The sequence below is a fragment of the Ctenopharyngodon idella genome, chromosome 17, assembly GCF_019924925.1.
Source record: "Ctenopharyngodon idella isolate HZGC_01 chromosome 17, HZGC01, whole genome shotgun sequence".
Classification (NCBI taxonomy): domain Eukaryota; kingdom Metazoa; phylum Chordata; class Actinopteri; order Cypriniformes; family Xenocyprididae; genus Ctenopharyngodon; species Ctenopharyngodon idella.
This window is the reverse complement of record NC_067236.1, coordinates 30,058,243-30,074,303: the sequence shown is the minus strand read 5'-3', so window position 1 is coordinate 30,074,303 and position 16,061 is coordinate 30,058,243. Positions and strand designations below refer to the sequence as shown.

Genomic DNA, 16,061 nt, shown 5'->3' with positions numbered 1-16,061 from the left:
CATCAGTGTAAGAGAGAACTTTGATTGGCTGTTCAGCTTAGCTTGAGTCAGTGCACAAGATTAAATGCCAAAGTGATGAAAGCGAGCAAAGAAGTCAAGACGGTACAGACAGAAGTATAGTTATAATTTTACGCCATTTTACATGAGCATTCGAATGCATGAATATTTTCATAATAACATGAACATCAATATTCAAAATGGTAAGCAAGCGCTGCTTCGTTTTGTATATCTGCAATCCTAGTTTCGGTTTCCCTTTTTGAAAGATGAAATAGACTATTGACACCTGCTGATATAGACAATTATTCCCTTACACACAGACGCAGAGCGCATATGCTAGTTGCCAGTCGCCTTCAGTCCTTTTGGTGTGTTCAAGCGCAGCTTTTTGGTCGAGATGAAGCTGATGAGAGGCGACAACACAGTCAGCTTTCCTCGCCGCTAGTTTTTTGACGTCAGGCGTAACACTTAACACTTAACATTAGTCAACAATTTTGCATGACCAAATTGGACACGAGCAAATTCTATGAAACTTCACACAAAACTCCCGATTGTGCAGATTCCTATTGAATTTTACTCACACAGTTTTGCTGGGAAATGGTAAATGTGACCACACATTAACACTAAAGCAATTATGAGTATAATCTGTGCTTTGTGTGAGGAGTGCTTCCAAACCGTTCACATGCCATCAAATCTAACTCAGAAAGGATTTATTTTAGCTATTTTAGCTAATCAGTGGGATTTTATAAAAGGAAGGAAATGACATGACGAAAGGGCCAGTGTTCTGTGTGGTATTGTGTGGTTGACCATAGAATCCCTTTAATAGCTGTTTTCATTTCCTATGGCTCTCTAAGCACTCTTGTTAAACACTATACTGGCACAGAGTACAAACATTTGTCGACACTAATATGTTGTTATTAACTATTACAAAGAAATAAACTACTACAAATCCATAATCCATCAGACCATGAATGTTCATGTGAATTGGCAGCAGCACAACTCTGCTCAATACCATCTAAGCTAAATAAGGATTCAAAAAGGCTCTACTTTCTTTAAACAACATAATTTTTGTTGACTTTCTGGTGGTCTTGACAGGCTTCATGAGATTGTCATGACATTGCCAGTGCAAAACTCTCCACAATATGCTAGGGTGCTGCTTTGTCACTTTTTGTCCATTTTATTGTCTTTCTATCAAAGAAAAAAGATAGGTCCAGTTACTTAGAAGAGTAATGGCACGCCTATTTTCAGCAAACTGAAATATGAAGTATCATTCATGTCTGTAGTGCAAATGGTGCGTGATGATGTCTGCAGTGTAGTCTAATATCTGTGTTCAAATCCTTAACCCAAAGTACGAGTAATAGTAATAGTGATGTTTGCCTTAAAGGAACACTCCACTTTTTTTGAAAATAGGCTCATTTTCCAACTCCCCTAGAGTTAAACAGTTGAGTTTTACCGTTTTCGAATCCATTCAGCCGATCTCCGGGTCTGGGCGGTACCACTTTTAGCATAGCTTAGCATAGTTCATTGAATCTGATTAAACCGTTAGCATCTCGCTAAAAAATGACCAAAGAGTTTCGATATTTTTCCTATTTAAAACTTGACTCTTCTGTAGTTACATCGTGTACCAAGACTGACGGAAAATGAAAAGTTGCGATTTTCTAGGCCGATATGACTAGGAACTATACTCTCATTCCGGCGTAATAATCAAGGAAATTTGCTGCCGTACCATGGCTGCAGCAGGCGCAATGATATTACACAGCGTCTCTCACAAATGTCTTCATGGTTGCAAGGCATGCTCCCTGTGCAAACAGGAGGTCACAGGCGCTGCGTAATATCATTGCGCCTGCTGCAGCCATGGTACGGCAGCAAATTTCCTTGATTATTACGCCGGAATGAGAGTATAGTTCCTAGCCATATCGGCCTAGAAAATTGCAACTTTTCATTTTCCGTCGGTCTTAGTACACGATGTAACTACAGAAGAGTCAAGTTTTAAATAGGAAAAATATTGAAACTCTTTGGTCATTTTTTAAGGAGATGCTAACGGTCTAATCAGATTCAATGAACTATGCTAAGCTATGCTAAAAGTGGTACCGCCAGACCCGGAGATCGGCTAAATGGATTCGAAAACGGTAAAACTCAACTGTTTAACTCTAGGGGAGTTGGAAAATGAGCCTATTTTCAAAAAAAGTGGAGTGTTCCTTTAAGACCCATTCACACCAAGAATGATATAAAAATAACTATAACATTAACTATATTAGTGCCCAATGCATGATAACATGATTTTTCTTATAAGCATGGGCTGTAGTTTTGTCGCTTGCCACTTTAAATGCTCGAAAGTCGGGTGGATTCTGATTGGCTGTCAATGTTTTTATCGTTCATCAGCTGGAAATGATTGTTCTGAAAATTATTCCAAAGATATCGTTCCTTTGTGTCGTGACCGTTATAATTGAGGTGTGGATGTCCTTATTCTTATAGGATAAGAATGATTATTTAAATTGTAGTTATCGTTATCATTATGGTTATAGTCCTTACTAAATACAGGCCTTTAGTAAGCACAAACAAACCTGAGAGAGAAGAAAGAATTTCTTTCACTTTAAAGAACCTTCTCAACTCTCCAAAGCATGATGGGTTTGCTAAAACCGAAAGGTTTCCCTTGCATGTAACCAGTCTGTAATCTTGTGACCAAGGTGGTCAGCTAATCACAACCTTAGCTCAGAATTGTTGTTCTGTGTTTAAGTCTCCAGTAATGCCAGTGGTAGCTGAACATACAGTAGACTACAGTGGCAAACCAATGCTTTTCTGCACAAACCCTGGACCACAAATTGGCTCTTAGATAAGCCAAAATAAACACTATATGACATCAATTACATTGTCAATGAAGTCATTGTAATGATGGGTGAATCTCATGCAAACAATCAAAAGAAATTCAAGTAAAAGTCTGTAATGGGAAGTAGGCTTCCTTTTCTTTGACTTTCCGGTGGTCTTTACAGGATTCTTGAGATTCACACCGATTGCTTAAGCTGTGCTTTCAAATTTCCCACATAGACTGGGAAAATCTTTCATGTGTTGATGTAAAATTAGCACATCTTGAAATCTGATTTGCCAAGATGCACTTACTAGACCAAAACTGCTAAATCCCAGCTAGTTTAAATTACACAGTCTCCTGGTTGTCAGATGTTTTTTACATTGGCAATTAAACTATGCCAGCAGTCACTTGGGACAAACATGACAAAATGATGACATGCTTAGCTTTAAAGTGACTCAGTGTGTGCACTGGGCCTAGAATAACCTCTGAGAGAGCTAAACCCTTTATATAAAAATAACATCATTAACGTCCACTTTTACAACATATTCAATAGTAATGATTGATGATTTTCAGCTCTCATGAACCACAAACTGGAAACTGCTCTTGCACAAACCTGCGTAGAATGATGGCTGGTGGGTCTATAGTCTAAAGCTCTGTGTGCACCATATGGGCCGTTAAACATCGCAATTTAAAGCGAAAGGCAAAATCAACCGTGACAAATCTTTCATTGAGCTCCAAGAAGTAAAACCATGTCTTCAGTTGGAAACTTGTTTTGAATTTATCAGCCAAAAGTTATAATACAAGCCATCTCTTCCAAAATCGTTATACTGTACCAAACAAAGTTTACTGCTTTGCAGGGACTAATGTTCTTCCAGAGAAATTCCACCACTTTCTTAATGTGTTATATCTGGTAGTATTTAAGAAAGGAGACTGCAAGTTCAAATCCATCTCTTGATTCATATGCATATGCATATTCACATTCACGACATCCGTTCAAGATAAAGAAAATACAATTCAATGGCGGGCATCTGCCACCTCATCTAAAAGAACTGGTTTAGGACTTCAGAAGTCAACCTGGTTTAGGCCATGTGTCCACCAAAGCGTTTTTTTACCGAGGCTAGCATATTTTTCCAATTGTTTTCAATGGGAGCGCCGTTAATGTTTCAAAACTCCAGGAGCGTAACGAGGCACTGAGCGTCTATTTCACGCTGAAGCGCTGAGCGCTCTGTGTTTTTTATTTTGGGTAAAACGCAGAACTCATCACTGTCACTTTTTACCCCGCTGTCCAATCACAGTGGAGGAGGGGCGGGACGAATACAACACTGACCAACTGCCTCATTCTGCTTGTACAACATCAACAGATGAAAACAACAAGCATAATATCGGAACAAAATATTAGCCAGATCAAATACTTTACATTGAATCAACATTTTTATACAGAAACAATACAGAAACAAACTATCTGTGAAATGAGATACTAATAACACTTCCACAGATATTCCGTATCATAGTAAACAAAGTGTCTCAACTGAAAAAAAAAAAAAAAAAAAGCCAATACAAATACAACAGATGCTATTTACACTAAGTGACAATAAATAGCAGCATTTTCTTAGCAATATGCTGTTTACACTAGGTGAAAATATTGATACATTCTATTTACACCAAAGTATTAGTTCTTTACAATAAGAGTAAATAGTAATTAGATGCTATCTATACTTTATATTGGCAGATACTATTTGCACCTCAGTATTTTTGTACATTAACAGGATGCAATAATATCATAGAGTGTAAATTATTATATTTATTAAAATTATTAAATAGATGCTGCATTATTGGGAGAATAAAAACCCTCCCTACACCATCCCCTAACCATACCCAATAAACACTTTTGATATTATTAAACACTCGTTCACAGTTTATTTCCACTTTTAGAACATTATTTTTATTTTCATTGAAAATAAATGCGAGCTCGGCAAAAGGCGGATTCAAACCCGGGTCGATCGCGTTAAAAATCAGATCTGCGAGCCTTACTCACTACTGCTGAAGATGTTGAATTCTGGGCGTCTTTTTTAAAACTTAAGTGGCCCAACCAGACTTTGGTGGGCGGAGCTATTGTAAATAGCATTTGCCAACAAGGGATGTTATTTGCACTTAGTGTAAATAGACACTCCGAAAAAAAAAACACTGCGCTGCCGAAGCGCTCTCAAACACTCAGAGCAAGGCGTTTTCAGCTGGCTAAAACCACTTTGATGGACAGGCGGTCTTAGTATGAAAGCCATCTGTACAGTTTTATCATTTTATTGTGTGTAAATGCTGACAATTTTAAAGGGGACCTATTGTGCCCTTTTCCAAAGTTTTGATTTGGTTTTTGGGCTCTAATAGAATACGTTTTCATGCTTGAATGTTCAAAAACATGTTTAGTTCCTGTCTCTATGAAGCCACAATGTGCTCTGATTGGTCGGCTGGATCAGTGTGTTGAGATCGGTCAAGCGCTTTGAGCGTGTTTGGGAAATGTCCCACCCCTAACTATAACCCCGAGTTTCAACACACTACTAACTCAAGCAGGCTCCGCCACTTTATTCTGCATATGCCTTGGGCGGGAATTATTTAAATGAGGAATATTGTGACGTGTTCGTTCCCGGAAGAAAACTCAAAGACTACAATGGAGGCGTTTCAGGGAGTTCAGAAACAGTGACACTGATATAGAGAATAACTCCCGCTGGAGGGACTTAAAAGCATAAAAGGACCCCTTTAAATAAAGTAGTAAACCAAAGTAAGTAAAATCACTCTACCTTGTGGAAACTGCCGTGGAAAACTTTCTTCACTTGGTCGTTATCAAAGGAGACTTTCTGAATTTCACCTCTGGAGTCCTTATTGTAGAATGAGATGACTCTACTGGAGGCTGAAAACAAAACACACACTTACAGATGGCTCTGCACTGACTGCCCAGGCAAATATGACGCAAAAACGACAACAAAACAAAGAATTTCCAAGCTAATTTGAGCTTGATGCACTAAACTGGTTGATTATGCATTTCTGAGCAATTACTGCTATAAATCACTGCAACCCTAAAATCTGGAACCCATTTAGAGGGTCTCTGTTTCTAAATAAGCTTTAGCAGACACCACAAAGCCGACTGCATGAACATATATATGAGACGAGGAAGATAAAAATGCTGCTTACGGTCAATGGTGAGCCCGACTTCAGGGTTGTTGTTCTTATCTGATATCTGCCATATATCAAACGCATCCTTGCCAGTGTCGGGAAGGAGACGGAAGAGGAGAATCAGCGTGTAGGAGGGAGGAAGACCATCTGGATGGATTTCCCTTTAAAGAAAAATACAGCTCATTTATCAATGCGAAAAAACTTGTATCAGCCTTCATTTTCATAAAATCATGTCATAATGCAAAATATGACCTGGGATTCACCCTGCAAGACTAAGTTGGGAACATTGCATGTGTCTGGTGAAAACAGAACAAATTAAAGGCTTTATAAAGATTAATTTGTTGTGCAGTGAAACCAGACATGAATCAAAAAGTGCAGAACAGATTCATGTACCATTCTCTGAGAAAAATACAAACAGACTCGCAGCCTTGAGAAATCGCAACATACTGAAAGTATTTTCCCTCCTCTGGTGCTCAGAATGTTTCCATTTGAACAGCTGCTTGCTCATGCAAAAATACAAATCATTATGGATAAATGAATCAAGCATGTCTTGGCCAGAGTCCTTCAGACCAGATCTTCAGTGGGCTCAGGACAATTTGAGGTACACTTCTTGAACTAATAGCATATAGGCACTTAGCATTTTTGAGACAGGAAACCATTGAAACAATCAGAAAAAAAAAAGCCACACAAGCCTGACACAGTTTTTCAAAGCCTACTTTCAATGGATACACTAATACAAGATAACATTTGAAAGCTTAAAAACTGGACTTCCTGAAACACTAGGGTTTTTGTGTATTAATTTGTACTTAAGTAATAATTTGCACAATTATTGTGCAGTAATTTGCACATTGTAATTACAAAACAAAGTGTAATGAGTAATACAGGTATAGTTATACACCATATCGGCCCTGTCAAAAGTAATTAATTAAATAAATAATAATAGTAAATAAATTAACTTTAAAAAAAAAAATTAGCTTTAAAAAAAAATATCTAAATATTTTTATATTTTCAGTTTTCATTTTAATTTCATTAATTTAGTTTCATTTTTAGTAATTTAGTTATGTGCTTTTGTCATTTTTATTAGTCATTTTTATCATTTTCTTTAAATAATACTATTTCAATTTAATTTATTTCAGTTGTAGTTTATTTTTATTTATTTTTTATTTATTTCTAGTAAGTAGTTTTAGAGTTCAGCTTTATTTCAATTAATAAAAATGTTTTTAATAATTTTAGTTTTAGTTAACGATAATAAACCTGACTTTCTGTTGCTGGTGTCCACTAAAATGTACAGAATACAGATCTTTAATAAGACATTTTAATAATAATAGTAATAATAATATAACCCGAATTCCGGAAAAGATGGAACGTTTTTTAAATTTTTTAAAAGACTTTCAAATCACATGGGCCAATATTGTATTCACAATAGAACATAGATAGCATAACAAATGTTTAAACAGAGAAATTTTACAATTTTATCCACTAAATGAGCTCATTTTTTAATGCCTGCTACAGGTCTCAAAAAAGTTGGCATGGGGGCAACAAATGGCTGAAAAAGCAAGACATTTTGAAAAGATTGAGCTGGGAGAACATCTAGCAACTAATTAAGTTAATTGATATCAGGTCTGTAACATGATTAGCTATAAAAGGGATGTCTTAGAGAGGCAGAGTCTTTCAGAAGTAAAGATGGGCAGAGCTGTGAAAGAGTGCGTACAAAGATTGTGGAATACTTTAAAAACAATGTTCCTCAACGTCAAATTGCAAAGGCTTTGCAAATCTCATCATTTACAGTGCATAACATCATCAAAAGATTCAGAGAAACTGGAGAAATCTCTGTGCATAAGGGACAAGGCCAAAGACCTTTATTGGATGCCCGTGGTCTTCGGGCCCTCAGACGACACTGCTTCACTCATCGGCATGATTGTGTCAATGACATTACTAAATGAGCCCAGGAATACTTCCAGAAACCACTGTCATAAACACAATCCGCCGTGTCATCTGCAGATGCCAACTAAAGCTCTATCATGCAAAAAGGAAGCCATATGTGAACATGGTCCAGAAGCGCCGTCATGTCCTATGGGCCAAGGCTAATTTAAAACGGACTGTTTCAAAGTGTTTTATGGTCAGACGAGTCCAAATTTGACATTCTTTTTGGAAATCACGGACGCCGTGTCCTCCGGGCTAAAGAGGAGGGAGACCTTCCAGTGTGTTATCAGCGTTCAGTTCAAAAGCCAGCATCTCTGATGGTATGGGGGCGCATAAATGCATACGGTATGGGCAGCTTGCATGTTTTGGAAGGCACTATGAATGCTGAAAGGTATATAAGGTTTTAGAGCAACATATGCTCCCCTCCAGGTGACGTCTATTTCAGGGAAGGCCTTGTGTATTTCAGCAGGACAATGCAAAACCACATACTGCAGCATAGCGTAGAAGAGTCTGGGTGCTGAATTGGCCTGCCTGCAGTCCAGATCTTTCACCTATAGAGAACATTTGGCACATCATTAAACGAAAAATACGTCAAAGACGACCACAAACTCTTCAGCAGAGAATGGGACCAAATTCCAATTCCAGAAACTCATAACCTCGGTGCCCAGACGTCTTCAAACTGTTTTGAAAAGAAGAGTAGATGCTACACCATGGTAAACATGCCCCTGTCCCAACTATTTTAAGACCTATAGCAGGCATCAAATTTGAAATGAGCTCATTTTGTGCATAAAATTGTAAAATTTCTCAGTTTAAACATTTGTTATGTTATCTATGTTCTATTGTGAATAAAATATTGGCTCATGTGATTTGAAAGTCTTTTAGTTTTCATTTTATTCAAATTTAAAAAATTTCGCAACTTTTACGGAATTCGGGTTGTAATAATAAAAGTTTAATACTCCATTGTAACAACTATAAATAGAAGGCATAACTTTGCAGGACAAATTTCTACCACAAAAGCAACGGTTTGGCAGTAACTTCAGAACTTGTCTTTTGTACTCAGTCAAGCCAAATGCAACTCTTTAAAATATGATTTTCTCCTCAAAAGTAGCAGAGGATGAATTTAGTCTTCCCCTGTTTGAGAAGGTCAATCATGAGAATGTTTTTTATAAATTCACACTGGAAATTTCTGCAATTTCTGACACTTCATTCTCACAAGCTGCAACAACAAATAAGGAGAAATGCTTCTTGGAGGAAAAGAAAAAAAAGCTGCAGAGACCATAGACTGCAAGCCCTCTGAAGATGGTTAAAATAATTGTGATTGCTTAACTACCATTACAGTTTGTAGGAGAGCAGCTCAGAGAACACTCAAAACACATGCACTGCACTCCAACCTACTTTGTGGGCTGGGAAATGAATGCGTCCTTATGGAGTCTATATGCAATGTAACTGTTGAAGGAGCCTGGTTCCATGGAGACGCCATTCATGCCAGCAAACGTCTTGTCAGTGATGTTAAAAGCCTCCAGCATCCTGAAACCTGTACGTTTTCATCAAAACATCAATCAAGAGATGCATAACAGTGTGTGATGATAGAGGAAAATAACACTATGATGATAGGAAGTCATCGAATATGGGCTCGAGAGTCAAGTTCTGACCTGGTGATGTGAATCCATCGAGGTAAATCAAAGGACACGCTGTAAAAAAAAAAAAAAGAATTCAGGAAATTATTTTACTCGTCTTTCATGTTAGAGTTAAAAGTGAGCAATGCAGACTAAAAGAATGACTTCCTACTGGATGTTGCCGTTTCACAGATGAACGTAATGAGGTTGTCTTGGATCTTAGTAAATGCATCAAAGTCATCAACGATAAAGACGTGTCTCTCGCTTGGCTTGCTTCCAATGTTCCTCAGTTCAGCAGTGTCTACGTCTGCGACTCCCACCACAAACACACTGTAGCCTGTGGAAAAGACAACACTGAGGCTTTAGGGAGCATGAAATTTGAGATACATCGCCAGTCAAAACCTGTCAAGAACTTGTCCATGTCGTATTTCACCCAAAAATAAGCAATTATACACTGCCTGGCCAAAAAAAAAGGTCGCGTCTAAAAGTTGCGTCTATGACTGGATCATTATTGCAGTGATTATTATGTCTCTATCATGTTATATGTTTGGCAACAGTTCTTCTATCCCTAATTGATGGAGGTTTTCATTTCCTAAAAAAACATGTATGAAGACGTATCATGGCCATATTCCAGGATGACAATGTCAAGATTCATCAGGCTCAAATTGTGAAAGAATGGTTGGGAGGGAGCATGAAGAATCATTTTCACACATGAATTGGCACCTCTGAGTCCAGACCTTTAATTCATTGAAAGTTCTTGGGATGTGCTGGAGTAGACTTTACAGAGTGCTCACCTCTTGCATTGGCAATACAAGATCTTGACAAAAAATTGATGCACCTCTTCACATCACAACATTTATTTCCATCAAGAGGTACATACATTTTTGGTCAAGATCTTGTATTGACAATGCAAGAGTTGAGCAGGTCTGTCTTTACAGGTTGATTATATTACAGTAATTTACAGAATGTAATCAAAACAGCCACTGGTCAAAAAAGCTTCATTTTCTTTGTGTCAAACAATTTTTTTTAATGTATATACCTTTTGGGGTTTTTTTTGCAATTCACTCATGATACTTTTCAACCCATATAATCTCATACTATTTGATCTCAGTTTTACCTGCATGCTGTAGTTTAAGGGCACTTTTCTTCACATCATCTTGAGAACGTCCATCAGTTACCACAACCAGAACCTTGGGAACGTTTCTCCTCATACCGCTGTCTGAGATGAACACCTTATCTCCAACATGCTTCAGCGCAGAACCTAACGCATTCACACACAGTGCAAGAAATGAAGTATTTCAGAGCTTTTGTTTCTGTTTTTGCCAAACAGAATTCAAACACTTAAGGCCAGATTAACTAACAGCATGGACAGCACACACCCTCTTTTGCTGCAGATTTAAGCACATCCAGACTGCAAACTCTGACTCTTTCTTGACCCATGAAATTATATAAATGTGTTCCCATCTCATGCAGCAGAAGTGGTACAGTCAAAATACTGCTTATTTATTTAATATCACATCTCAAATAACAAATAGAATAGGCTACTTGGAGTCAGGAACATGATGCCACTACTGGGGAATAACTTAATAAAGTCTTATAAACACGGTTTACTCACGTTGCTGGGTTATTGGTTTGCATGTAAAAAGAGACAACGGGTTAATTCAATAAGCTGATTTTTGGGAGACATTAGCGTATTGGCGTGTATGTAAATGTGCTCAACGTATCACAAACCTGTTTTGGTGTTTCCTCCTCTGTAATTGACCATCTGAAGGGCGGACAGAACCATGCCCTTGTCGTGGTAGGTGTTCAGTTTGAACTCAGTTTTAGCATCATCGCTGTACTGCACAAAAGACACCTGTTTTCACAGAATGAGAGAAAACACCAAATGAATCACACAGCACAGTCAGGGAGTCGTGCACATGCGCTCAGTCACATGACTTCAGACAGGTCAGTTACCTGCATGCCCTCAGGGCTGATGACATCGAATGCTCCAATCATGCTGAAGACAAACTGACGGACTTTAGCGAAGCTCTCGTCTCCAATGCTCCACGAGCCATCGATCAGGAACACCAGGTCAGCTTTGGCACCTTTGCACACTGGAAATACAAAACAAAGTTTAATGAGGTATAGTAATAAACCATATCATTCCTGTTGAATGTACTTTTAGCTGTGATGAAGTCTATCTATCTATTGGAATATCAAAGTTTTTATTATTTAATTCTTATTTTTTAATCTAATTATTATTATTCTAGTTGTGTTTCCATAACTGAAATTTCAGTCACTGCATAAACACTATGAGTTATTTTAAGTATTTGTTTACTGGACCTAAAATTCCATTCAGCTCTACTGAGACTGTTTACAGCAGTTTTAGTTTCAGAGGATTATACTGCTTGGAAGATACAAAGCTTGGAAGCAATGAATGTGAACTGGCCAGAAAGGTGATTCTGAAGAACATGCCAGTACAGTAGTTGGGCAAAGGCACGATTTCAGAGCTTTTAAGTTTCATGGAACAGAATCAAAATGCATTAAGACTCTTTTTTTTTTTTTTTTTTTCTCTCACAAAAATGAGTTCATTAAGCCCTCGCTTAGCGATTCCAATGCTCCAAATAGCAATTAAACATCTAAAAGTATCTCTGTTTGTACGTTTTTTGAAAGGAGTACCTTTCCTTTGACCATGAAAAATGCCCTTTTTCTCCTCTCACTTCTCGCTTCCTCTCAGCACAAGTTTGGTATCGTTTTAAAGCGCAGCATTCCAACTTTGTGAATATTCATAGCGAATTCTCGACGGTATGAGTCTGAACCAATGAAATGTGATTTTCAAACTCATGCCTGACAAATACGCCTCAGACAGCGATCCCGATATACACATATACACAGAATTACAGTATTTCAAAAAATCTGTCTTGGCGAGTATTCACGCAAACATTATCTGTTATGTCTCAAGTGAACGTTTGGTTAACTGTTGTGTAACATTATATTAGATCCGTGTGATACAGTAGGTCTTAATATATAGGCTGTCTGTTTCATTAATGTTAATCAAACAATTGTGAAATCATGGAAAAAAAAGTTGAATATATATTTTTTCCTTTAGATATGGGTTTTGTGATTTTATTTTGGAACCTTCAGAAAACGTTAACTCGCTGTTTCTCAAAATTGACTTTGCTGACTCTATCGACTTCAAACAGGTGTAGCTCAGTCATTTTTTGTTGGTTTCCAACAAATCATACATCATTTTGAAGGTTTTTTAATAGAGAATGTGAGAATAACAATAACTCATTTTTGAAAATTTGCTCATTGCGACTCATTTTGCCAGCACGGGTGACATTTATTTTATTTAAAAATATAGTAAAACAGCAACATTGTGAAATATTATTACAATTTAAAATAACTCTTTTCTATGGTAATATATTTTTCCTGTTATCAAAGCTGAATTTTCAGCATCATTCCTCCAGTCTTCAGTGTCACATGATCCTTCAGAAATCATTCTAATAAGCTGATTTGATGCTCAAGAAACATTTCTTATTATGATCAATGTTGAAAACAGTTGTGCTGCTTCATATTTTTGTGGAAACCATGATAATGTTTCAGGATTATTTGGTAAATAGAAGGTTGAAAAGAACAGAGTTTATTTTAAATATAAATCTAACATTATAAATGTCTTTACCATCACTTTTGATCAATTTAACACATCCTTGCTGAATAAAAGTATTAATTTCTTTAAAAAAAAATCTTACTGAGCCCAAACTTTTGAATGGTAGTGAATAAAATACACAACAAATTATATTATATACCGTTATATTATCTGCATTTATATATATATATATATATAAAGCATTTTGTAATGTAATCTTTCTGTAGTGTATTTACCCTCGAGTGCGTCAGGGATGGTGGGTGGTGGCGGAGGAGTCGGAGGCAGTGTTGGGGCTACGGTGGGCTTCACTACTACAGAGTGAAGAAAGCAGACACCATGAGTGCACTGAGAACAGAGCCGTGGGACTGAATTCTTCTGAAGGCGTCATGACTTACAAGTGCGCTCTTTGACACTGACTCCTGGTCCCCTCCTGGTTGGGGGTCTGCGTGTAAACTGTGGCGTTGTACAGTGCGTCTGGAGTCAACCCGTCAAAACAGTACTCTCTCTCAGCAGCGGTGATAGTGACCTCCTGAGCTCCACGGTTAGACGCTAATGATGACAGAGAGCAATGTGAGGTTATACAAACACTTTATTTCAGTCTTGTCACTTCAGACCAGACATTCTACTAACTAAAGCAAGTTTTCAACTACATGTCAACTAGCATTCATCAGAGTATTAGTAGACTGCCTGCTTAATATCTGCTGACACTTTATTTTGATGCTTCCAACAGACATTCTACTGAATATAAGAAACTTTCCAAGTACATGTCAACTTATGCTACTAACCAAATCTCAACAGTCTACTAATCCTCTAATGAGAGTTGTAGTTGTACTTATAGTTAGCAGAATGTCTAAAGTGGACTATCGAAACTGTATAACTTCTGTACTGTAGGTGGAATGTGAACAAAATGCAGCATTTTTGTTTAGAGACTTTGCCCTTACGATTGAAAGGATTGACTCTGAGCCTGTAAGAGGTTGCTGCTCGATGTGGAGTCCATCTGATGCAGAATGAGTCATAGCCGACATTGTATGTGTTGAGGTCAGTCACATTGAGATACACTGCAACGGTAAACAGCATTCCACAGTTTAGACAGGCATTTCAAAACAATCTCGTAACATGTCTGTAAAAGTTCTCAGACGAATGAACAAGCACGTACAGGTGGTTCCCTGTCCGTCCAGAGCTCCACTGACGCCTGAGTCATACTGAGCGTAAACCTTCAGGTCGTACGTAGTGCCAGGCTGGAGGTTGTGCAGGTTGTGTGTAGTAACGTCTCCAACAAACACTTCCATGGTGTTATCTGTGCCTGGAACAACACGCAAAACAGAACTTACTAGAACATGTGTCACAGTTTGATCTACAACATGATGTGTAGATAATGACAGCATGCTAAAATAATCTAAAAATCTCTTACCCACTGGTGTATAGACCAGCTTATAACCGTTGACCCGCGCAGGCGCAGGATCCCAAGACACACGGAAACGAGTGTACCACTCATCTGACACACGCAGGTTACGAGGCTCCAGGAGACCCACTGATGGAGAGATGCCAAAGACACATTAAATGTGATCTATCATTTTGTCTATCTATCTATCTATCTATCTATCTATCATTATGTCTGTCTATCTATCTATCCATCTATCTGTCTGTCTGTGTCTATCTATCATTATAACTATCTATCTATCTATCTATCTATCTATCTATCTATCTATCTATCTATCATTATGTCTGTCTATCTATCTATCCATCTATCTGTCTGTCTGTGTCTATCTATCATTATAACTAACTATTTATCTATCTATCTATCTATCTATCTATCTATCTATCTATCTATCATTATGTCTGTCTATCTATCTATCTATCTATCTATCTATCTATCTATCTATCTATCTATCCATCTATCTGTCTGTCTGTCTATCATTATGACTGTCTATCTATCTATCTATCTATCTATCTATCTATCTATCTATCTATCTATCATTATGTCTGTCTATCTATCTATCCATCTATCTGTCTGTCTGTGTCTATCTATCATTATGACTGTCTATCTATCTATCTATCTATCTATCTGTCTGTCTGTCTGTCTGTCTGTCTGTCTATCTATCATTATGTCTATCTATCTATCTGTCTGTCTGTTTGTCTATCTATCTATCTATCTATCTATCTATGTATCTATCTATCTGTCTGTCTGTCTGTCTGTCTATCATTATGTCTATCTATCTATCTATCTATCTATCTATCTATCTATCTATCTATCTATCTATCTATCTATCTATCTATCTGTCTGTCTGTCTGTCTGTCTGTCCGTCTATCTATCTATTATTATGACTGTCTGTCTATATATCTATCTATCTGTCTGTCTATCTATCATTATGTCTGTCTATCTATCTATCTATCTATCTATCTATCTGTCTGTCTGTCTGTCTGTCTGTCTATCTATCTATCTATCTATCTATCTATCATTATGTCTATCTATCTATCTATCTATCTATCTATCTATCTATCTGTCTGTGTCTATCTATCATTATGACTGTCTATCTATCTATCTATCTATCTATCTATCTATCTATCATTATGACTGTCTATCTATCTATCTATCTATCTATCTATCTGTCTGTCTGTCTGTGTCTATCTATCATTATGACTGTCTATCTATCTATCTATCTATCTATCTATCATTATGACTATCTATCTATCTATCTATCATTATGTCTGTCTATCTATCTATCCATCTATCTGTCTGTCTGTGTCTATCTATCATTATAACTATCTATCTATCTATCTATCTATCTATCTATCTATCTATCTATCTATCTATCATTATGTCTGTCTATCTATCTATCTATCTATCTATCTATCTATCATTATGACTGTCTATCTATCTATCTATCTATCTATCTATCTATCTATCTGTCTGTCTGTCTGTGTC

General features: G+C 37.2%; 1 protein-coding gene across 1 annotated transcript in view; it reads right to left on the bottom strand.

Moving 5' to 3' along the window:
• Nucleotides 1-16,061, bottom strand: part of col12a1a (collagen, type XII, alpha 1a) — a 91,285-nt gene that overhangs the window by 18,928 nt on the left and 56,296 nt on the right. The window contains 14 exon segments of the mRNA XM_051869177.1: nt 5,593-5,702; nt 5,984-6,126; nt 9,284-9,422; nt 9,541-9,579; nt 9,677-9,841; nt 10,622-10,765; nt 11,236-11,359; nt 11,461-11,600; nt 13,372-13,446; nt 13,531-13,561; nt 13,563-13,684; nt 14,077-14,193; nt 14,292-14,438; nt 14,547-14,666. Coding sequence (XP_051725137.1) covers nt 5,593-5,702; nt 5,984-6,126; nt 9,284-9,422; nt 9,541-9,579; nt 9,677-9,841; nt 10,622-10,765; nt 11,236-11,359; nt 11,461-11,600; nt 13,372-13,446; nt 13,531-13,561; nt 13,563-13,684; nt 14,077-14,193; nt 14,292-14,438; nt 14,547-14,666 — 1,616 coding nt within the window.